At 56.4% G+C, this 22,812-nt stretch overlaps 3 protein-coding genes and 1 non-coding gene across 6 annotated transcripts; 2 read left to right on the top strand and 2 right to left on the bottom strand.

Moving 5' to 3' along the window:
- On the bottom strand, nt 1-9,947 carry SLC27A4 (solute carrier family 27 member 4). Of its 2 annotated transcripts, none has more exons than XR_003994494.1 (14): nt 9,780-9,947; nt 7,198-7,364; nt 6,154-6,548; nt 5,323-5,481; nt 4,923-4,992; nt 4,715-4,806; nt 4,084-4,193; nt 3,509-3,718; nt 3,131-3,257; nt 2,817-2,954; nt 2,488-2,652; nt 1,933-2,079; nt 1,469-1,723; nt 1-554 (listed from the first exon to the last, which is right to left on the bottom strand). XR_003994494.1 is itself a non-coding variant. In XM_030507209.1 (14 exons), exons 2-13 carry the CDS (start codon nt 7,356-7,358, stop codon nt 1,566-1,568), a joined length of 1,932 nt encoding a protein of 643 aa, XP_030363069.1. In that variant the 5' UTR covers nt 7,359-7,364; nt 9,780-9,947; the 3' UTR covers nt 1-554; nt 1,563-1,565. The 2 variants fall into 2 exon arrangements, 1 of the variants encoding a protein (XP_030363069.1); XM_030507209.1 differs by having other exon boundaries at nt 1,563-1,723.
- Nucleotides 9,948-10,028: 81 nt separating this feature from the next.
- TRNAR-UCU lies at nt 10,029-10,121 on the top strand. The gene is made up of 2 exons: nt 10,029-10,065; nt 10,086-10,121. It is a non-coding gene; the product is annotated as a tRNA-Arg (tRNA).
- A 1,496-nt stretch (nt 10,122-11,617) lies between these two features.
- On the bottom strand, nt 11,618-17,453 carry COQ4 (coenzyme Q4). The gene is made up of 7 exons (XM_030506728.1): nt 17,381-17,453; nt 17,089-17,271; nt 16,520-16,616; nt 15,177-15,279; nt 14,339-14,468; nt 13,359-13,452; nt 11,618-12,788 (listed from the first exon to the last, which is right to left on the bottom strand). Exons 1-7 carry the CDS (start codon nt 17,451-17,453, stop codon nt 12,626-12,628), a joined length of 843 nt encoding a protein of 280 aa, XP_030362588.1. The 3' UTR covers nt 11,618-12,625.
- A 50-nt stretch (nt 17,454-17,503) lies between these two features.
- Nucleotides 17,504-21,517, top strand: TRUB2 (TruB pseudouridine synthase family member 2). Of its 2 annotated transcripts, XM_030506726.1 has the most exons (8): nt 17,504-17,639; nt 17,731-17,853; nt 17,931-18,005; nt 18,491-18,552; nt 18,832-18,913; nt 19,480-19,552; nt 20,000-20,136; nt 20,593-21,517. In XM_030506726.1, the coding sequence occupies exons 1-8, from the start codon at nt 17,534-17,536 to the stop codon at nt 20,880-20,882; spliced, it is 948 nt and encodes a 315-aa protein (XP_030362586.1). In that variant the 5' UTR covers nt 17,504-17,533; the 3' UTR covers nt 20,883-21,517. The 2 variants fall into 2 exon arrangements, with proteins under 2 accessions (XP_030362586.1, XP_030362587.1); XM_030506727.1 differs by lacking the exon at nt 17,931-18,005 and having other exon boundaries at nt 17,515-17,639; nt 20,593-21,513.
- The last annotated feature ends 1,295 nt before the right edge of the window (nt 21,518-22,812 follow it).

Here is a 22,812-nt window from a genome sequence, read left to right as displayed (position 1 = left end):
CATAGCCCATACTCGCATTTAATTGTGAGGACAGGACAGACTGGGGCAGGCAGGTACGTTGGTGTGGAAACACAGCTAGAAGAGCAGGCACACCCTGCCCTCACAAAAGACAGACGTCATTTTAAGGAGTAACCCTGCTAAAAGCATAAAACCAAATCGTTAAAGGAGAAAAATAAAAAGGGGGGAGGGGAAGAAGAATAAACCCCAATCCAGAGTTTTCTCTGGAACAGACGTTTCTGCATGGTCCTCGAGGACTGGAACCGGACACCACTGCCAAGGCCGTTTCACGTCAGACAGACACAACACGGGGAGCTCACGTAGCGCAAAGTCAGATGTTTAACATGGACATTTCAGTTTGGGGACCATCTCCTGCGGCGGAGACAGGGAGGGCTCTTTCGGGAAGGGATGCAGAGCAAGTGAAGTCAGGCTCTCACAGAGACCACCCTCCTCCGGAGGACTTTCTCTCCCCATGGCAAGTTGCTTCCCACATTCAGGGCACAGACATCGACCAGCAGAAAAATCCTCACGAGCAGCTCCACAGTGCTGAGTTACATCTAAGCAAAGACAAAACCAGACCCTTCATTCCCACTTTCCCACCTGCTTTCTGCAAGGAAAAAGGTGCACAAAACAAAGCTGCATCCACAAAAGGTGGAAGTAAAAGACCCAGAGAAGTGTCCACAGGAGAGTGGGGTTCGCTCATGTCCTTCACCATGGAGCAAGGCCACAAGGACACACACAGCTGCACCCACGCTGGGAGAGGAGAATCAGTCCCAGACGAGCGGCCCGTCTCCCTGCGGGAGAAAAGGGCTCTCCAAGAGAGGACAGGTCTGGGCTATTCCTCCACCTACTGCACAAACCCAGGACACATTCAAAAGTACAGACAATAAATTAAGAATGGAAAAAAAAAAAAAAAAAAAGTCAGCGTATATAATATATATATAATAGAATAGAATGTGCGTGTGATTGTGAAATATAGAAATGTCACCCCCAAGAGAGAGCAAGGCATGGCAGAAACACATCCCTGTCCCTCTCCCGAGCCCAGCACTACCCTGCTCCCCTGATTCACAGCAGAAACACGACAAGGGGGCAGGGGTTGTGCCTGGCACCCAGCTTCCCTCTGCCAGTGGGGGCCCTGTGCCAACGAGGAGCTGGCTGCTTGGTGGAGGAGTGGGGAAAACAGCCCAGCAATGGTCCCTTTATGGCCTTCACAAGGAAGGGTTGCTGCAGGCAGGAAAAGGGAGGGAAAGACAGGAAAAGCAAAGTGGAATGGCAGGGGCACCCCACTCCTCCTTAACTGGCCAGGGTCCTGCCCCTCCCATGGCACGGGACCACCACCGCTGTACCAAGTAGAAAATAAAGCCATAATGAGTGTATGCTTTGGTATGTAACCATCCCCCTCCCCTTGGTCCCCCTGTGTTCCCCCCAAACCATTATCTGTAAAACACGTCAAATAAAATCTCTAGCATGCCTTTATAGCACTCCTTGAACCTTTTCTTCCCCTGTGCCTGCCTTGCCCCCCTCTCCCCAGCAGGATTCGGGGAGGTGCCTTGCTTGAGCCCCACCGGTTACAGCTTCTGCTGTCCCGACTGGATCCTGTCGAACGCTGCCTGGTCCAGCGGCAGGTAGCGACCTTGCCTGGAGTCCAGGAAGTACAACCTGTCCTTCACCACCGTAGGGTCAAAGCCCTGCTTCCGCAGCTCCACCTTCTGGAACTTATAAGTGCCTGGAACGAGGAGAGAAGAAGGAATGAGGAGTCACTGGCTGGACGCACTCATCAAACCCAGCCTTGCACTTCCATGCCTCCAAACCACCAGAGGAACTGGACAGGGGCTCTCCCTCCTGATCCTAGCACAGACTGGTCTCCATAACCAGTTTCCCCTCCCAGGCTCCCCCAGCTCCATGCCCAGTGTGAGTGCACACGCCGTGGCTCACTTGTCTTGGAGACTTTGTCCAGGAACCGCAGGAAGACGGGACGTGCATACAGCGGCAGCGCCTTTTTCAGCTTGCTGGCAAAGCCTTCGAGGTCACAGGAGTTCTCCGGGTCGGCGATGGCTGCCATTCCTGCCTTCCCTTCAATCCCTAAGAGGCACAGAAGAAGGGAGAACACTCAGACACTCTGTTCTTAGAGCATCATCTCCATCTGCCCCGTACCAACAAGGCCTCTGGCACAGACCCTGCTTTGTCCCGAAGCACTGGCACATCCAGTTGTGTCACCACCCTGCGGCTAAGGCTATCAGCGACACCCCGCGGTCACCTCCTCCCAGAGGAGGCACTTGCAGCCTGTCCAGAAAGGCCACAGGGTCCTTCCAAACTAAAAGCTTAAGAGAGGGAAAGAACCCTCTGGTTCCTGATAGGCACATCCGCAGTAGCCTTCCCCCACAGGAGCCTTGTTCCAGCCTCTCGCAAGGCTGGACGTGCAGGACACACTCACATCAAGTGCCAGAGGCCTGCCTGCCTCCCCGGATTGTGCTCTTCCCTCTCAGCTACCTGGGATCTCCACCCCATAAACCACCACGTCTGTCAGGTTGAGGATGTGGCTCAGCGTCCCCTCCACCTCTGTGGTGGAGACGTTCTCCCCCTTCCAGCGGAATGTGTCCCCAGTGCGGTCCCGGAAGTACATGTAGCCGTATTTGTCCATCACCAGGACATCCCCTATAGGAAAGTAAGGAATAAGCAAGATATTAGGTGTCAGAGGGGTTAGAAGCAACCCTTGTGCACCTCAGAGCAGTGCCATTAGCCTGGGACAACCCTCACACCCATCCAGGTACCCTTCTTCTCCTTGCTCTCAGTGGCCAGAAGGGCCCTGCTTGCCTCACCTGTGAGATAGGCAGTGTCCCCTTTTGCAAACACATCCCTGGCAATTTTCTTGTTGGTGGCTGACTTATTCAGGTAGCCATCAAAGTGCTGGAAGGGGTTGCTCTTGACAATGCGGCCCACCAGCTGCCCCGGCTCCCCTGCAGGGAGAAAAGGGCATGAAGGGAGGAACAACCACCTGCACCCAAGCAAGAAGTGTGTCTAATGGGGTTGGCGGGCTTTAACTGAGCAGAGACTCAAACCTAGGTAAACTATCTTGAAGTATCAGGAAAGACTCGCACAGGGCTGAGGAGACTTGATCCTTTAGTTGCCTCACCTGGCTTGCAGTGGATACAGACACCATCTGGTCCCCGGATCAGCTCCATGGTGTCTTCATCCACCTTCACCAAGCCGATGGGGTGCACACCTGGTAGGATCCTGCTGTTGAAGCCGCACGACCCAACCTAGAACAGAAAGAGCTCAGAGCCGGGGGCAGCAAGGACACGTCTCCCACCCCGAGACTGCTGCCCACACACATCCAGGATACCAGAGAGCTGACAACACACGACAACATCCAAAACCCCTCTGGGTGGATAGCAACCCACACCAAGCGTCTTGGAGCAAGAAACCAGGAGCAAACAACCCATCTGGGTTTCCAAACCAGGCCAGGCCAGCGGGCACCCTCTGGGTCATGGGGAGGGTGATGGGGGCTTACGTTGTTATCAAAGTTTCCCAGGCTGCAGTTGCACTCGGTGGCCCCGTAGAACTCTGCTACCTGGGCAATGCCGAAGCGGGCCATGAACTCCCTCCAGATGGAAGCCCGCAGCCCGTTGCCCAGCGCCATGCGCACCCGGTGCTGCCGCTCCGCCTCCTGGTACGGCTGGTTCAGCAGGTAGCGGCAGATCTCCCCGATGTACTGCACAATCTGCGAGGGATGGAGAAGGAACACTCACTAGGAGCCCTCTGCCGGGCCCAGGGGTTTCTTCAGGGCAGGTAGGAACAGCATCACACACCCAAAGCCCCCTAAAGAGGTAAAATCCAGGGGTCCAGATCGTCCAGTGCCTGGTTAACCCACCCTTTCAGGCCATGAAACATACCCAAGACCTCCTGGCTAATGCTGGAGCATGGGAAGGGCTTCAAGATGTGGAGCTACCGCCCCAGGTGGGAGAAACAACCAAGGAAGGTGGTTTGGGATGGACAGGCAGAGCTGGTCCAGGCCTCCCCCCTCCCCAGCATGGTCTAGATGCTCCACTCCCCACTCCTGGCTGGCCCCTCGCCTCACAGCCTCACCGTGCAGTTGTATCTGACACAGTCCTCCCAAAAGTGCGAGGCCGAGAACTTCTTGCGGATGACAATGGTCATGCCCTGCAGCAGGCACTGCCCGATCCCCACGATGTTCCCTGCGGAGAGGCAGCCAGAGGAGCCCTCAGTCTCCAAACACATCCAGCCCAGCCTGCTCAGGGAGCAGCCTGGCAGGGTAAGGTGGATGCCACACTCTGGTTTGCAATAGATGGGTGTTAACCTAGCCAAAGCCCCCAGGACCACAGGTACTGGGGAGGAGATGCATGGCAGTGAGATGTGGGGCAGCACTTTGCACACAGACAACCCAGCACGTCTCAGGCAGTGAGGCAGGCACTGCTTCTCCTTCCCCTTCCCCTTGACCTTCCATGGGGAGCAGCAATAAGGAGCAGCTAAAACGCCAGGCTAGGAGCTGGGATAACACCCCTGCTCTGCCTTCACTCCCCACTCCAAAGGTCAGCCAGATCGATTCTTGGCACCCAGGGAGAAAGCAGAAAGCCTTGATCAGACACTGCCAGCAGCAACCAGCTCCTCAACTGGAGGTTGCAGCCTCCAGCCTGAGCCCTCGGCTTGGCTGAGGGGAACAGCCAGCCATGGAGTCACGGAATCACGGCACAGGCACCTGCAGCGTGGTAGAGCGGGAGGCAGTCGTACATCACATCGTCGGACCTCATGCGGAAACCGTAGAAAACCAAGCTGGCCATGCGGAAGTACCTGGGGTGGGAGAGTGAAGAAAGAGGCACATGAGCAGCAGGGCCAGAGGTGCTCTGCTACAACAGGGCAGAGCTCAGCCCCGTCCTCCAGCGAGCCCCTCAAGTCCATGGTCTTACCGGCAGTTCACCACAATTGCAGCCTTGGGCAGCCCCGTTGTGCCAGAGGTGTAGATGTAGAAGAGTTTGTCTGGAGAGCAATGAGGAGACAAGGTCACAAACCCAATCTAGGAGCTGGCTGAACTTGGAGAGGGGGACAAGCCAAATGTATACACTCTGCTTGTGCCTGCGGAGCCAGAACTTTACGTGACAGCACCAAGACCTGGACAGATCAGGTCTGCTGGACGCATGGAGGCAACGACAGGATAGAGACACCAACGCAAGACCCATCCCAAACACCCCATGCCCTGCTGCAGACATCTGCCATCAGCATCCCAAGCAGACATTCCTGCCAGCGTTGTAACCAGCTGATCCACAAAAACACCACCATGAGTTTGGCCCCCAAGAGCTGACCACATACCAAGAAAGCCCTTATCCGGGGGGGTGGGTGGGTGCTTCTGGGCCATCTGCAGGAGGGGGTCCAAGTGTTTCGCACCAGGAAGCGCAGACTCGCAACTTCCTTCCCCTGACCAGTAAAGATGGACAGATTTCTCCAGGGAGGGCTGCACTTCCTGCATTGCTGAGGAAGCAAAGAGGAGAGATGGAGAAGGACCACAGGGTGGTTACAGCACAGAGACCCCCCCCGTCCTCCAAGGCAGCCTCAGGGAGACACTGCCCCAGGTAGCAGCACCCTTGTTGTGCTCAGCAGGGTCCCCAAAGGGCTGACAACCATCTCAGGTGGGTGTCGTTCCCATGATTAACAGATGCTGAGGCCACAGCCCAGGCCTCTTCAGGGACCAGAAGATCCTGTTCCCCACCTCTCCCCAGCCAAAACCTCTTTGGTGCCAAGAGGTCTGTTGACATTATCAACCTGAGAGGCGTGGGCTGAAACACACGAGGAGCTGGAGCCAAGCAGCAGGGATGTGGCTAACAGCTATGGAGAGCAAGGGGAGGCATATCCCGAGCCCAGCCCAGGGCTCCATGCAGGGCATGGACCTGAGAAGCACAAGGAAGGACCCTCACACCCAGATTGTCTACTTGGGAGCCAGGCAGCACTGAACTCCAGATCCTGCCCATTATCCAAAGGGACCAACAAGAAAAAAAAACCCCAACAGATCCAACTCCTGGATAATTCAACTGCCCACCCTCTTCCAAATCCCTGCTCTGTGGTGGGCAGAAAAGAAACACTAAATCCATAGACACAACCACCCTCCAGTCCAAAGCACCCCTGATACACGTGCCTGCCCCTCACCTTCCATCATCTCCACACCGAACACCACAGCTTTGGAGTTGGAGATGGTGATGCAGTGCAGCAAGGCCTCCATGCGCAGGTGGGAATTCACAAGGGCCGTTTCCACCCCAATCTTGGCCAAGCCGAGCCACAGCCCCACGTACTGATTGCGGGACTCCATGAAGAGAGCCACCACGTCACCCGAGCGGAAGCCTTGCCCATAGAAGAAGTTGGCCACTCTGTTGGAGTACTCATCCAGCTGCCGGAAGGTCCAGCTCTCGCCCGTGCCTTGGAAGATCAGCGCTGTCTTCTCTGGATACTTCCTTGCGGTCTTCTGGAAGATCTTGGCAATTGTGTTCTTCTCCCTCATGTGTTTCCATACCTGACACTTCACACGCAACAGGACCAGTCCCGTGCTGCCAAAGGAAGAGGAGCAAGAGGGCAGCTGCTCAGTGAGCCCTGCAAAACCATTTCCTCCAGCAAAGCCAGCACGGCACGAGGAGCTTCACATGAGCTGTAACAGCCCAGCACTGCTCCAGGCCCTACTCTGGGTGCTGCCCTGAGCAGCATGGACACAGGCAGAGCTCATCTGCAAAGATGCTTATAGCCAGGAACTGATGGAGAGGGAGAGATGTGTTTTGGAAGGCTGCAGACACGGATGTCCCCAATCAAAAGGGCATCTTTGAGCCTCAAGTGCTCTCCAAGAGGTGCTGCCGCTCCCTCCCCACACACCCTTGCCAGGAGCTGGCACAGCCTGCTACCAACTCAGAACCAACCCTGCACAGGCACTTGGTGCCACACCAGCAGCTTTAGGGACAGGGTGAAGTACAAGGACAGCCACTAGACTTCAGAGCTCAGCTGAAATCTATCTTTCCTGCAAAGTTTGCCTGAGACTTTGGAGCCATCTGGGCATGGCAGAGGCAGATCTCCTTCCAGACAGGCCAAGCGCCAGCAGAAACCCAGGGCTGTGCAAGGATCTGGAGGCTGTGCTCACACATATACCAGGGCAGAGCAGAGAGCCAGGGGCAGGGTGGATGGTTGGGCCATCCCAGCCAAGACACCTACTGGACATCCCTTCGTACTGTCTTGATGAATATGAGGAAGAAGTCCCATCCGCCGGATCCCAGGTAGAAGATGAAGAGAGCAGGGATGGCCTGGACCCAGGACAGCTCCAGACTGACCCTGAAGAACAGCAGCAGCGCTGCAAAGGCAGCCAGACGCAGCATCGTGGCCTGTGGGGAGAGAGAAACCACGGCCATCAACCCACATGCACTGGACGTGGTGATAACAAACCCATGGGCGGGGGATTCGTTTGCAGCCCCAGCTTCCTGGACGAGGTCCCTGAGTCATCGCTCCTGCTGGCAGTGAGGACACATCCCAGCACCCAGAACTCCCACAGATGTCTACTGGATCCGGGCGATGGCCTCCAGTGAAGCTGCCAGCATGGCACTGCTTGGTGCCAGCCGAGAGCCTGGCCATTCCCACCGGGAGAGCCACATCCTGCACACCAGCCAGGGGCACGGCTGCGCCCCAGCAGTGTGAGCTGCAGGATGAAGTCACTTCATGGATGCGGGAGCAGAGCCATGGAAGGAGACCTTGTACAGATGTTTGGCAGGCAGCAGCGTGATACCATCACTCCCAGCTTGGCTCCATATTCTTCCCTACTCCAAGGATCCCTCTGTCCCTATAACCCAGGTCTCTCCAGCACCAGCTCTCCTGCACGGGTGGTGGGAAAGCACAGCTTCACATGCTCCCCAACACAGGAACAGGGACAGGAAACTTCACCCTTTGAGCTCCGCTCGTGTTTGCAAACCCTTGTGTCGGCAAGCAGCTCTGCTGGAGACACTGCCAGAGCAGGCTGGGGACAAGGCCAGGCACCGACATGCTCTGGCCAGGCTGGAGCAGGCAGAACGAGGGCTGTCACTGCTGTCAGGAGCACCCAGACCTCCACCCCATGCCCTGTGTGCAGCAACTCAAATCTCTGACACTTGTCCCCCAAAACAGCACCTCTGTCCCCACCCCAAACACCCCCCAGATGTGGCTCTGACACTCGCAGGAGACCATGACCTAGCAAAGGGTCTTTTCAGGTGACAGCATCAGGCAGGGAAAAGTGACAGCGATGTGACCGTCACAGCTCAAGGGCTCCTGAATAAAATTGGTCCTTCCTGGCATGGATGCCGGCCGAAGAGGAAGGAAACACTCAACGTCATTTCCCTTTCCCTCTGAAGGTGGATTCACTGCTCTGAAGCTGTCAGCCCCCGGTGGGCTCTGCCACAGCCGGTGGCGCTCGGAGCCACACTTGTGGCTTTTCCCTCTGCTCCGTGCAGGTCCCCCTGGTCCAGGGGAGCCTCCGTGGCTTTGGTAGGAGATGCTGGCGGGTGGGAGCCGAGGCAGCGCCACGTGGTCACCGTGCCCTGGCATGTCACGCTGTGTCTCAGCACCCAGCCCAGCCGTGCCACCAGCACCACAGCACAGAATGCCGCTGCCACGTGGGAGCCATCCATAGTCCCTGCGCAGAGATCCCCCCACCATCAAACACCTCCCAGGCCTGATGACCCCCAACACAGCCCCTCAGCAGCGCAGGACCCACTGCCCAAGAGCCTCTCCCTGCGATTAAACAGGGCATCTCTTAGATCACCATCAAAGCGCTGCGCCTCGGCCCTTCCTTACACACTTCCATCCAGCAGCCAGCCGTGGAGAGCCAGCAGCGGGGGAAGCCACGCTCCGTGTGGGCAGCAAGGTGCTTAATCTCCCACTGGAAGGCAAGACGGGCCGAGACAGGCTCTTGTTATCCTGCTCTCACATCTGTGCCTCACACCGGCATGCCCGGTGCCTCCAGCCAAGAGATAACCGGCGCAATACCGAGAGATCAGTGGCGAGACGTTACCGAGAGATAACCGATGGCAGATTACCGGCAGATAACACCGGTGTGTTACCGCAGAGCCGCCCAGCCCTGCCGTTAGGGATTCAGCTCTTGTCTGGCTGCATCAGCACAGAGAAAATTAAGACCTGCCTGTAGCTCCACAGCCAGCGGGCACAACGCAAACCGCAGGGATCCATCGCCCGGGGGCACAGAGAGGAGACTCCGGGGTGCAGGTCGCAAAGATGGTGGTGGTGGGGTGACAAGCAGAAGACCCAAAGAAACCCCAGCGCTAACGGGGACATCCCGGAGGCATCTCTCCAGCCCCAGCAGATGGGCGGCAACTGTCCCCGCTGCCTGTCCCGGGGCAGAGTGATGGGGATGAGCCCTCCGTCCCCGGGGAAGGACAAACGCGAGGGACACCCCGTCCTGCCTCACCCCGCGCAGCCCCATCCGACGGGGGCTGAAGGACCGGGAGGCCAACGCGGGCCCCACATCGGGTCCTTGCTCCCCCAACCCCGGCCAGGCCCCGGAAAAGCCCGGGGCGGGGGGGAGCCCCGCAGCGCGCTGCGGAGAAGGGCCGCGGCACCTCCCGAGGAGACCGGGGCTCTGAAGGGCTCCGGTACCGCCCGTAGGGCCGCGGCGCCTCACGGGGAGACCGTGGGCCGCGGCGGCCCCGCCCGAGCGCCCGTGGGGAAGGCAGCGTGGCCACCGCATCGGAGCGGGGCAGCGCCGGGAAGTGTCGGGGAGGAAGGAGGGGGGGAAAAGACCGGTGCCGCGCTCTTACCGGGCTCCGGGGCGGTCCACTGCGGCCCGGCAACCTGCACCGGGAGCGGGGCCGGGAGCGGGAGCGGGGCCCGCCCGCCGCTGCGGCACGGGGCGGGGCGGGGCGCGCAGCGCGGCCCGCCGGGAGTTGTAGTCCCGGGCGGTGCTGCCGGTGCGGCCCGGCGGCGGCGGGCGCGGTGCCGGGCAGCGGCGGGGCGGGGCGCGGGGCGGCGCGGCAGGAAGAGGCGGCGAGGGTACGCGGTACGCGGACGGCTCTGTGGCGCAATGGATAGCGCATTGGACTTCTAGCGTGCATGGTAGGGGAGTCATTCAAAGGTTGTGGGTTCGAGTCCCACCAGAGTCGTGTTTTGCCGCCGGGGCGTGGGGATCATTCCCGGGGTTCCGTGACTGCAACAGAACGGGGGGAGACGGAACCCCCCGCCGCTGCCGCCGCGAGGAGCCCGATACCGGTGACAGGGGGAGAGGAGCAGTGGGCACGGTTCTGCCAGTGATCCATAAACGCGCATCAATCCCCGTGGGTCCGTGTGTGGTTCAGCATCACCAGCATCACCTCTTTCAGTTATTATTGTTATTGCATCCCCAAAACGGGCCCAGCAGCGCCGGCATGGACCACTGCCGGTGTCAGTGATGGAGCTGCCGCATGTCCACAGCAAATACATCCCCCCCAAAACCAGCATTTTCACACGGCTTGTGTCCAACCTGCCAAAACTCCCCTTTTCCCCCCTTTGCCTTCTTCCTTCAGCAGGCTCGACAAACGATGGCTGCAGCAAACAGGAGCCGCGGTGGCCGTGAAGCGATGAGGCTGAGCAGACGCAGTTAAATTTACATGCTGTGCCATTGCTGACGCGCTGGCACCCGTCACCCAGCCACCTGCGGCTGCGCGAGGGCGGCACAACCGCGCCACGGCTGCGCCGAGTAACCCCCAGTGCAGCAAAACCCTCTCTCGCAACCATCGTTTCCTCTGTTCCCTTGACTGCTGCTCACGGCTCCTGGAGCAGTGAATCTTTGCTGCCCTTTGGTTTAATTGCCCCAAAGCTCCGACACGTGTCCGATGCAGAAAAGCACGTTTCCGGGTTGGTTTAGGGCTAAACGGTTCTTTCATCTCGGGTAGTGCAACAGGACAACCCCCACGCTGTGTGTTTTACCAGCAGCTGAAGGATGTGTTTATATGACATCCTTTATTATCTGCTTGAAATAACTCCAGAGGCCAAGAAAGGCACGAGCCTGGTTCTGCAGGAAAACACAAAGTCTGGCTGATGGGGACAGGGATGGCAGAAGTTGAAATCAGGGAGCTGGGGGTGCAGGAAGGAAGCCAGTCCCTGTATCCCAGTGTCTGCACTTAAATGGAGCCCAAAACCCAAGAGTTTTGCCCTGCTCAGCCTCCTGGGAGGGAGCAATCCCTGGTTGCACCATCAGCCCCTGCTCCTGCCCCTCTGCTCCAACATCCCGCAGGACACTGGGCTGGGGCCAGTGCAGCTCACAGCAGGGCAATGCCATGTCCCTCAGCTGCCACCAAAGGACCCCAGTCAGAGCATCCTCCCCTCCCCTGGGTACCAGGCTCCCTTTAGGAAGCCCCAGCCTTGCCCCTTTCTGCTCTGCACCCCAATGTTCCCCTATCTGGACCTTTCTGCAATGACCACCAGCCCAGCATCCCCAAATCCCAGATGGACAGATGCGTCCCCACAGCCCATTTTGTGCCCCATCCCCATGGGTGCAGCCATGCACCCATGCCATCAACCACCACCGCAAACAGCAGACTCTGCTGAAGCCAAAGAGGAGTGAGGTTCCACATCAGATCTCCCCCTCAGAAGGGGAGGTGGGGTGGAAGGAGACAAGTAATGAACCGCAAGCTCCACATTGGATTTTATTAAGCAAGACGGAGTTTCAACAGCAAACCCACACGGACAAAGAGCCTTTGGCTGTGGAGCTCCCTGCCCTCGCATCCCACAGCTCTGCTCCCTGGCTACTGGCTGTCTGGAGCCCTGTTTAATTAACCCAGACAGCAATCAGCTCCCAGACGCTGCACAAGCAGCCGCTGTTTCTGCACTCTGAGGATTCAGCTCCTTATTCCCAATCACATCATTTTGTTACCCAAGAAAGGGATGATTCCTACTGGAAACCCAGCACAAGCACGTGGATTTCAGCATTTTTGATGGGGGATGACTATAGGGAGACATGGCAGATCAGGATCAGCTCTTGAACAGCCAGTCCAGCAGGGATAACATCCAAAGGTATTTCCCTGCCTGTTCCTGTGGGCATGCAATCATGCACAGCTTAGTCTCCAAGGCATGAGGCACATCCGGATACCAGTTAGGCACCAGCAGAAGATGGGATGTCCCTATTGCACACACCAAACCTGCCCCCGGATTGCTCTGTAAATCACTGCTTTAGCTCCAGTCCAGGGCAGCCCCAAGACTTTAAGCCTTGATCTTCCCAGGGAGGGTTAAAGGAAGGATTCACCTACACAGCCCTAGAGCTGCAGAAGGCCAAGGCAGACATTTGCTGCAGTGTGTTGTAAACCAGCTCTGCTCCATCCCCATGCCAACATTGTGGAGCATCAGTACCTGAGCACGGCTGCCATGGGAACCGACCCAGCCTTGCCATCCATCCCTCCACCAAGTCCCCAACAGCAAAAAGGAGCAAGTTTTGTCACAGCACAGGGAGGTGCCACTTGGCCTCTACCAACAGGAAGGTGCCAGCTCTTGGCAGGAGAGAACTCAGCTCTCGGGTCCATGTGGCTGGAAGCAGAGCCACGCTGCGCTCCGGGACAGGAGGAGATGGAGCGCTCAGGGATGGTGCTGTTTGCCAATGGGGATCCCCTGTCCCCCCCCCTCCATAGTTGAGCTCTCACACACAAACAGCCGGGGGAGGGAAGATGCCGATCTCCTCCCGCAGGGATTCCACAGGCTGCTCCCAGCGCTGCTCATAGTACACGTTCAGGATGCAGCTGGCATTGCGCCCGCTCCGGATCGCCCAGGGAACCAGCTCGGTGGCCAGGACCTGCAGCTTTCTGGAGCAAACGATACAGGAGGTGACAGTTCTGATTTCCATGTTTTGTTGTTGATTTCCTCCTCCAAGTCCCCAATGCAGGCTGATGCCAAACCCATGTGTCCCATGTACCCTCCTGCTGAACTCACCGGGGAAACTAAGGCACTGAAGCAGACATTGTGCCAGGAAGGTTAATGTCAGCAGCAAACCCAAGACCAGAACTCAGGTTCTGCAATCCCCAAACTGTGCTGGGCCACCAGAACAGATGTGCTATGGCAGGGAATGGCCACCAGTGTCATGAGGGTCCTGCTGGCCCTCAATACATGCCCAGCCAAGGGCAGCCAGGCCTGGGCATTGCTGTTCCTGCCCAGCACAGGAGATTGGGTGCTGGAAGCAGACAAAGCACCAGGTTCTGCTTCAGTGACTAGTCAAAGCCTCCTGCTGTCACTGAGCCTTGGGGACAGAGCAGCAGGTTCACACAAGGAATCCCTGACTGGCTCCCCCCTGCCAACCAGCAGTGTCCCCTCTTTATCCCCAGAGGACACTGGAAAGCATCACCCAGGCTGGCGCATCCCCCCTGGTGGGTGCCTACCGTGCACTGAGGCGGACGGGGCCGAACGCTGCTCCCAGGACACACATGGGCAGCCCCGTCTGGACGGCTTCGAACCACTTCACCACCACCTCGCCTGGGGGGGAGCAGAGAGGCTGTGAGCGGGCAGTGCATGGGGGCAAGGGCCAGCCAGGGCCATGTGGTCCTGCAGCACTGTCTGCCCCTTCCCAAGGGTGGCTATGTCTTCTCCATCTCCGTGGCAGGACTTGGGAATGCTTCCCAAGTCTGCCTATGGCTTTATTCTGCACCAGGATGAGCCTTGCTGTGCATCACCCACTCAAGAGGGATGGCCCAGGGCACCCTGGGGAGCAGCACCCCACAGTCATAGAATCATAGAATCAGCCAGGATGGAAAAGACCTTTAAGATCATCAAGTCCAACCTTTACCCCAGGACTGACAAGTCTACCACTAACCCATGTCACTATGAGCCTCATTGATGCCCCATGAGCTCAGGAAACACCTCCGGGCTCCCTGCAGATCTTTAGCAACGCAGTAGCTGCATCCTGATCCCACACACAACCCTCCCTGTCTCTTGGGACAGGACAGACCTTTCCAAACACTGCCAGGGCTCAGCCACAGCCTGCGTAGGAGACCTGACGTGCCAGTTCCCACAGGCACCAGCAAGGCTCGACTTGCAACTTGCTATTGAGTCAGGCACAAAACGAGGGCAAAGGGCACAGAGATGTGCAGATCAGGAACAACCAGGAACCCCCAACTTCTGCCTTCGCCCAGAGCTTGCGAAACATCATCCCCCTGCCCTGTGTCACCCGCCCTGCCAGGCAGCAAACACCCACCAACAGCACCCCGGGCTCGGGCAGAGCATCTCCCAGCAGGGAAAAGGTGACTTCCCACGGCCTCTTGGTCACACAGAGCCAGTGGGGCACGACACTGCGGATCCAAAACTCCCCACACACCAAATGGGGCTGAGGATCGAGGAGTCCAACCAGCCCATTGCTGCTCACCCAGCATGTTGGTTGGCATGCCCAGGAGGGTGTGCATCATATCATGGACCTCTCGGTACCTCTGGATTACATACGCCAGTTCTTCATCATCAACAAACTTGGCTGGCATCCGGGTATCCGGAGAAACCTTCTGCAAAGCCAAAGAGGTCCAATTCAGCCCCTTCCAAACCTCAAGTTTATCTTGGTTTGGCTAAGGTAGAGTTAATTTTCTTCCTAATAGCTGGTACAGTGCTGTGGTTCGGATTTAGGGAGAGAATAACACTGATAACACACTGATGTTTTAGTTGTTGCTAGGTAGTGTTTATACTAAGTCAAGGACTTTTCAGCTTCTCATGCTGCCCTGACAGTGAGGAGGCTGAGGAGGCACAAAGGACACAGCCGGGACAGCTGATCCCAACTGATCCAAGGGATATTCCACACCATAAGGTGTCATGCTTGGAATATAAACGGGGGACTGAGCAGGCTGGGCATCAGTTGGTTGGTGGTGAGAAACTGTTTTCCATTTGCATCACTTGTTTTTCTTGGGGTTTCTCTCTCTATCATCACCATCATCACCATCACCATCATCATCATCATTTGTGGTCCCCTCCACCAGTGCAACTCCCAGCCCCCAGTGATGGGGGGAAGGATCATTTACATAGACAAAACCCAAGGACTGCTCAGCACTGGTGACAAATCAGCATCATCCAACACCCAGCATTCATCCTGTCTCCCTGACTTCCTCATTCCTCGAGGGTTCCCCACAGGTTCCTCCATGGCTCCAACCTCCCTCTAAAGTAAATCCGTGCTCCCAGGGACCAATTAAAGCCATTTGCACCCTCCAAAACCCCACACTCACGTTGTCCTCCAAGAAGCGAACGTACTCTCGGCCCAGCGATCCATCCGGCAGCTCCCGCAGCCGGGACATGTCCAGGGTGGAGAGACAGATGCGGGGACGTTCCCTGGAAGCAAAACACAGGTCAGTGAAACCCACATCTGGAGAAAAGGGGGGACTCCCTGGAAACCCCATTGCCTGCCTCTGCCCTTCCTCGCACAGATCCTGACTGCTCGCTGCAGGGATAGCACCATCCTTATCCCTGCTGCTGAGGCTGGGACACAGACTGCTTAAAGGCTCTACCTGAAGCTTTGGCAACAAAAGAGCTTTCATCTCGCACCCTGTAGCAACTCTGGTTGGAAAACCACTGCTGTCCTCTGCACTGAAATCTTGCTGCTGGCCACGCACGGCCCCCAGAGCAGCCAGCCAGGGGGAGCAGAGCCCTTTCGTGTCCCTGCAAAGCAGCCAGGGCTTCGAAGGAACAACACAGGGCAAGGAGCACGTGGGGATTTCCCTCCCCAGCCCTTGGTGCCTTTGCTGTCCCCTCTCCCTGGGCAGTTCCTCTGGGCCCCAGCCCCATCCCAGTGCTCCATGTGCTTTGCTGGGTCAGTGTCTGGAGCCAGGATCAGGCTGCTCTGCACAAACACATGGCAAAAGGCAGCTTTTCCCCAGCCCCTACCTCCCAAAGGTACACCCCAAACGCTACACAAGCAGCAGGCTTGACATGTAATGAGGACCAGAGAGAAGCAAGCAAACAAGCAGGAAGATTTTGGTTAATAAGAGACTCATGAAGTCCCTCCTGGCCCTCACTCTTGCTGTGCTCAACACGTCCCTGTAGACATGGAAGCAAAAGTGATCAAATCTTAACAAGGAAGACAAGAGAAGTGGCCTCATTTCACAGCCTGGGGAGATGCTGCAGGCACCAGGAAAGAAAACAGGGAGGTGTCTGAGGAGGCAGACCAGTGGAGATGAAGTCTCCGACGCAAAGAGATGCAGCAGCAGGCACAGGGGAGAAACCCATGGACGTGGTGGGTTTTCATCGCTGCTCAGCATCCATGGAATCCTCCCCTGCGCCTGCTGCTGCATCTCCTTGTGCTGGCACCTGCCAGTTCCAGCAGCGAAGCAGAACAGACCCGCAGCAGAGCCTGAACCAGGGCTGGGCCCAGCGGCTGCTGGTGCTCTCACCCTTAGATCGCCACAGGGCTCTTGTGATGGTTCAAAAGAAAGCAAAATAAACAACTTGAGGGTTAGAGCTGACAAACTCCTGCCTCTCCCTTCGCGGGGCCCAAGGAACGTGCTCTTGGCCTCGTGCCTCCTCCCCACCACAACCCACAGGGCCAGGAAGGAAGGGATGCGGAGGGACGCACTGGAGGATGCGGTAACCTTCGGGGTGGTGTTTCATCTTGTCTCGCAGGTTGGGCAGGGCCAGGCAGCCCGTGGTCTCCCCGAGCACTGCCACCATGTCTGAAAGAGAGACCAGAGAGTGACCCAAGAGCTGTTTTCGCAACACCCAGTTGTCCTTGGTTGGCAGGTGAGGACATGGGGCAATGAACCCCTTGGCCAGGAGCAGGCTGCGGCAAGGCAGGGACCCACAAACCATGGATCTTCAGCCTCGGGGAGGCTCTGCCCTCATGCCACCCGCATGGAGGGATGCAGGAGCAGGCATGAGGCCTGGGGGGACGGAGGAGGAATGAGAAGGGGCTGGCTGGCATCGTAAGGGGTCAGGTGGAGATCACTGGGGTGTGTTTGGGGTTCCTCAGCCCTTCTCTTCCACATCCTCCTGCCCTGGGCCAGGTCTCAGCTCTGTGCTTGCTGCATTACTGAATGTCTCACCCGACAGGAGCAGGAATAAACACACACCCAGGAGACCCCGGGCAGGATTCACTGGACGTTACCGAGGGCGCTGGGTAAAACGAGATCCCCTCGCCCTGCTTACCGTGTCTGTAGGGGTCATACAGAGCCATGACGGCCGAGCCGGCCGCCAGCAGCGCTTTCTGCAGCGGGCTGGTGGGGATGTGCCCGGGGTACAGCTGATAGCACCCTTCATCCTCCTCCTCCTCCTCCTCCCCGCCGCGTCCACGCCGTGCCCGCGGCTCGCTGCGGCTCAGACCGGCGCTGCCTGCGGGAACGGGGGGTGAGGAACCGGCCCGGGGCACGGCAACGGGGCGGGCAGCGCCCGGACGCCCTTGGGGCTGCCCGCGGGGGCCGGGACCGGGACTCTCACTTGCCTGGGGAGCCGGGGCCCGCCCGCAGCAGCGGGACCCCCGCCCGCGCCGCCGCCCGCCGCAGCAGCAGCAGCATCGCCCCGCCGGGCCCCGCCGCCGCCTGCCCCGGAAGCGCCCGTCGGGGCTGAGCGGGCCGGGGCGGGGCGGCAGCGCGGCATGGCGGCGGCAGCGGCGGTTCCCGCCGGGCTGTTCGCCGTGTACAAGCCGGCGGGGGTGGCGTGGGGCCGCGTCCGGGCCGCGGTGGAGACGCGGCTGCTGAGCGGTGAGAGCGGCGGGGACCGGCGGCGGGACCCCCACTCCCCCCCCCCAGCCCGGGGTTACCGGGCGCCCCTGACCGAGCGCTTCCCTTGCAGAGCTGAACGCGGCGCCGCGCCGTGCCCTGCCGCAGCACGTCCGCTTCCTGCCGACCCAGGGCGACGGCGGCGCCACCGAGCTGGTGCCCACCATGGTGCCGGTGCTGGCAGAGCACCCCCTCGGTAAGCGGGGCCTCGGCCCCGGGGGGGCGGCGGTGGGAGCCCCGCGGTGGGGCGGTCTGACGCGGTGTCCGTTGCAGTGCGAGGCCCCCAGTTCAGGCGGCTGAAGATCGGAGCCGGGCACCGGCTGGACGTGAAGGCCTCGGGAGTCTTCGGTGGGTGTCGTCCCGGAGCGGTCCCGTACTGCGGGGTGATGGGTGTCCGTGCGGGGAGGGGGCGCCCGGCCATGGCACTGCAGTACCCCCCGCCTCAACCCGCCGGGAGCAAAAGTGCTAAAACATGGAAGAAATGATCCAACAAGACCCTGGCGATGCCGGGAGATGGCAGTGACCTCCTTCCTGAGCACTGGGGCTTTGCTGCGGGACACCAAGCTCCCGCTGGTGACACCATTGATCTGCCACATAACCCTACCTGAAATAGCATCACTGAACGTTTGCCCTGAAGGTGGAAAGTTCTAGGGCAATCCAAGAGCCCTGGTTACAGCCTTATAGCTTTAACGACAAGCAGGAATTTGGGGGTCTGATTGCACAGCTCAGACACGACTTCTGAGGAGACGTGGCCCTGTCAAAGGGGGGAAGTGTGAGCATGCCACATGTGTAAGTACTCATCAGTAATGGGTTCCTTGTCTTCTGTGTTTCAGTTCTTGGCATAAGTCATGGGAACAAGCTGCTCACTGACCTGTACAACTGCCACCTGAGCAAGGTAAGTGTTTGCTCTCAACAGCCTCAGAATACCCGAGTACAGTCACACACTTGATGCCTGACCCAGCTGGCCTCGGGACACTGATTCTGCTTCAAGTCTCAAACCCACCAATACTTTTGAGAGCTTTTCAGAGTCCAGAACATCATCCTTCACGTGAGCATCTGCACGTGAGCAGAGGATGGTGCTGTCTTTGTGCGGCGCTGCTGTAGCCTGCAGCATGGCTGCTCAATAACTTGGGAGTATTTCTTTGATAACTTGCACTCTTTGTCTTTCTTCAAGGTTTACACTGTTGGTGGGCTGTTTGGCAAAGCCACTGATGACTTCTCAGACACAGGGAAGCTGGTGGAGAAGACAACATTTGGTAAGAAACTGAACTGATGTGTTTTTAAAACCACAAAAATCAGCACACCAAAGAGTGTGCTGCCTGTAGAGCATTTAACCAGGTGAATTGCACAGTGGTAAAAGGTTACCTGCTTTCTACTCATCATGTTTACATGCAGCCCACGTGCAGTCCCGAGGTTGTAAATACAACCACAATACAAAGCCAGGATGAGTCCTGAGCACAGCGGTTGCTACTGGAGTGCGTGGGACCCAGATCTCTCCATAAATCACACTTAGAGATAGCGGTTAGAAGCCGTCGAGTGAAACTCTTCAAACACCTGATAAGAAAAACTGGAGCCAACATCTCGAAACCAATTAAGGAAAATAATTCCTCCCTTTGTGGTCAAGCGCTGCGCTGCTCTGTGCATGGCCACGGTGCAGCCAGAAGTGACTCTGCTAAAGCCACCTCTGGCAGTTCTCATCAGCCTGGTTTGGTGTGACTGCCTGCCAAGGGAGCAGCCATACCCTGATGGCACATTCCATCCACTGTCTCTTTCCAGTGTCTGGGTGGATAATTGAGATTCATTTCTACCTTAATGTTTGCAGATCATATCACAAGGGAGAAGCTGGAACAGATTCTCGCCGTCATTCAAGGGACAAACCATAAGGCCCTGCTGATGTATGTATCCAGGGGAAATGCAGCTGACCTCATCCGACTGCCATTTGCTGGTCTTTAAAACTAATGAGATGATCTTGTTTGCCATAATCAAAGTCTTTAAAGGTTGGAGTGCTAGACAGGGACAGAGAGAAGAGTACAGAGTGCTCTGTTCTCTGGTGAGAGGTCACAGTTAAGTGTCCCTATTGGTTCCTGAATGTCCAGCTATTTTAGGACCCATTAGCTGCATCAATGGGTACAAAAACGTCTTGTAGACTTGACCTAGTACCTCCCTCTCAAACTGTGCTACACTATGACAGTACAGACACCATTAAAACATGTGCAAAACCTCAACATAGAGTTTTAAGAACAAAAATTGCAGCTCTGCTTTATTGGGGGTGGAGATATTTTTGAATCCCATCGAAGAGAAGTGCTAAGTGTCAATGCTGCTCCCTTTTCTTCTTGTTCCAGGCATTCTAACATTGATATGAAAACACAAGAGGCATACGAGCTGGCTGTCAGAGGCTTGATTCGCCCCATGGGGAAAAGCCCTCCCATAATCACAGCAGTCCGATGTCTCCAGTTTGCGCCTCCAGAATTCCAGCTGGGTAGGTACAAAATATACTGGGGAAGCCTGAGTATATATTATAACAAATAAGTCAGTAAAAGTTGAGTTTCTTATTCATGAAGCAAAATTCTTCCTTATCCCAATGTTTCAGTGTAATGCGTTAGTGTTGGGTTGGTTTGGTTCCTGCAGCCAGTCTCCTACTCCTCACAAATTGTCTTATTAAAAAGGTACCTTTTCTCATCCCCTTTGAAATACCTCAATTCCTACATTACTCTCCTGTATCTATGGGTTTGTTTTCTAAAACATTCACTTCAGGAGGGGTTAGAACACCCTGAAGTATTCCAGAAAATCACAATCCCCTTGTGCTGTATCTTAAACAGCCTGTTCTACCAAACCAGTTCTTTCAGCCTGACTGTGATTGATGTCTGCATTAACAGACAAGGTCTGTGTTTGTCAACACTTGGCTGCTTCTGAAGGAATCTCTCTGTCCCTCTAGAAATCCACTGCTTGCACGAGACCCAGCAGTACCTCCGGAAGATAGTTCATGAGATTGGTTTGGAGCTGAAGTCGTCTGCAGTGTGCACCCAAGTGCGCAGGACACGCGATGGTGTCTTCACGCTGGACGATGCTCTCCTGAGGAGCCAGTGGAACCTGCAGAATATACGCAGTGCGATTTGGAGCTGTCAGCTTAAGGTGCAAGCAGAGATAGAGAGAACGTTGGGCCATCAGGATGGCAGTAACCTTCATCAGCAGGATGTGGAGATGGCCCACGCTGCAGACAGCTGAGTGTGTGCGGCGCAGGGAACGTCCACAAGCGATCTCTGGAGCACAATAACGCAGCTACACGCTGACAGGGTGATGGACAGCAGAAGGAAAGAGGTTAATTGCAGTTCACTTCCACCCTTTTCCTTGAGATGACTTGAAGCAGGGAGGCATTTTTCCAGTGACAGGCTGTATTATTTTTCTGAAGCCTTGCAAACAGTTCATTAACAGGAGTGAGCTGCGCCAAGATTCCTGGTGACTCCGGGAACATGAGGTTGCTAACGGATATCAAAACCCATCCCCAAATTGTTTAGCAGCAGGAAATAGCGTCTTGGAGAGCTGCAGTCCCTTGTTTGCACAGATTTGTTTGTTCCTTGCAGCGAGCAGCAGAACTTGCCCACTCTATGGATTTTGTTTTCCTTCTGTTGTCCTAAAGCAGTTTCTTTCAGTTAGCCCTACTTTCAAACACTTAAGAGCTCAAAATCAGACTAAAAGAGGGATGTGCTGGAGGAAACCCAGCTTACACAAAGCAATGCAAGGAAAGAGTTATATCCAGAGGAGGCATGAGTGATGGGGAAAGTGGCTTGTAATAGGGATTGATGTGTAAGATACACAAGAAATAAAACTGAAAGTGCCCTAAATGGGAAGATAAAGGGGAAGAGGCTGGTTCTTGGCTCTACTCCTCCATGAGTACAGTGAGTCATTAAAAAAGAGCATGCTTTCCCCCCTCCCTGGGGAACCAAGGGCGCTCAGAGGGCTCTGGTATCCTGCTCTGCAGCAGTACCACGCAGACACCATGTACTGCCCTTCAGTGAAGCTCTACAAGCTCTGTAATACCAGTTGTTCCCTGTTAGCTCATTACAGCTGGGTCTGACTTAGCAGAAATACTTTCTAAATTTAAGTTAAAACTGAAGTTACAATTAATACTGCACTCAATACACTCATTCTTCCAGCTTACAATTAGCTAGCGAGCATGGACATCTATTTATAGAAAGCAGAAGATGATTTGTTCTATTCCTCTCCTGGATTTGGACAAAGACCAGCATTATTCCATCCTCCAGATGATAGCCACTAAGGTACAAGAGGTAACTTTGGGAGGAGCAGTAAGAGGGGTCACGATGAAGTACCTGTGTGTGCAATCCTGTCCTGAAGCACCCCATGAGTCATTAACTTAGACCCTGAATCTTTCAGCTCTGGGTTTCTGCGCTCTGCACAGAGCAGCAGTGGAGTGTAGGTGCCACCATGCGGCACAGAACCATGGGTCTCCCCAAGGGCAGCTCCCTCTTCCCTCAGCTCACTGGTTCTGTGAGCGTTCACCATCCATGGATGAGGGACTGGGGTCAGGGCACCTTCCATGGACAACTGCCTTGTGCTCATAAACCCAGCACTGCAGAAGCGTGAGCTCTGGAGCCAGGCACTTGCACAGCTACAGCTGCAAGTCTTAATCCTTGTGCTCCTACAAGGAGGGGAAGAAAACATGGACTTCTCAGTCCTTAAATACCCCTCAATCGCTTTGGTAATGGAGTATACTTCAGCCCCCGTGGCTTACACCTAACACTAACAGAAGGAATTTGTGTACACACATCCCATTGCAAAAAAACCCATTTCCAGTTGGGTGTGCCATTGCCAGGCTAATATTTGTGTTGGAATACTCCAGGCTAAACTGGTTCTTCCACACACAAAATACCAGCCAGAACAGCAGTGAGCATTGTGAGAACAAAGACAGCATTTCCCACTCGTGGCTGCCTTGTGACGTTATTCCTCCCCTTAAAACTACTCCTAAAACACTTAACAAGGGAGGGTTTATGGTGGGGAGGATATACCTGTACCCATGAGAGTGTTCTTACATAGCCACAGTGAAAACCCTCCAGAGAAGCACAGCTGGACTTGCTGGAATACATCCCAGGATACACAGGCTTTGTCCATGCCCTGCTTTAGACTCATCCCCACAGCT

The sequence above is a fragment of the Strigops habroptila genome, chromosome 15 (assembly GCF_004027225.2).
Source record: "Strigops habroptila isolate Jane chromosome 15, bStrHab1.2.pri, whole genome shotgun sequence".
Classification (NCBI taxonomy): domain Eukaryota; kingdom Metazoa; phylum Chordata; class Aves; order Psittaciformes; family Psittacidae; genus Strigops; species Strigops habroptila.
This window is presented reverse-complemented; position numbering and strand designations above follow the sequence as displayed.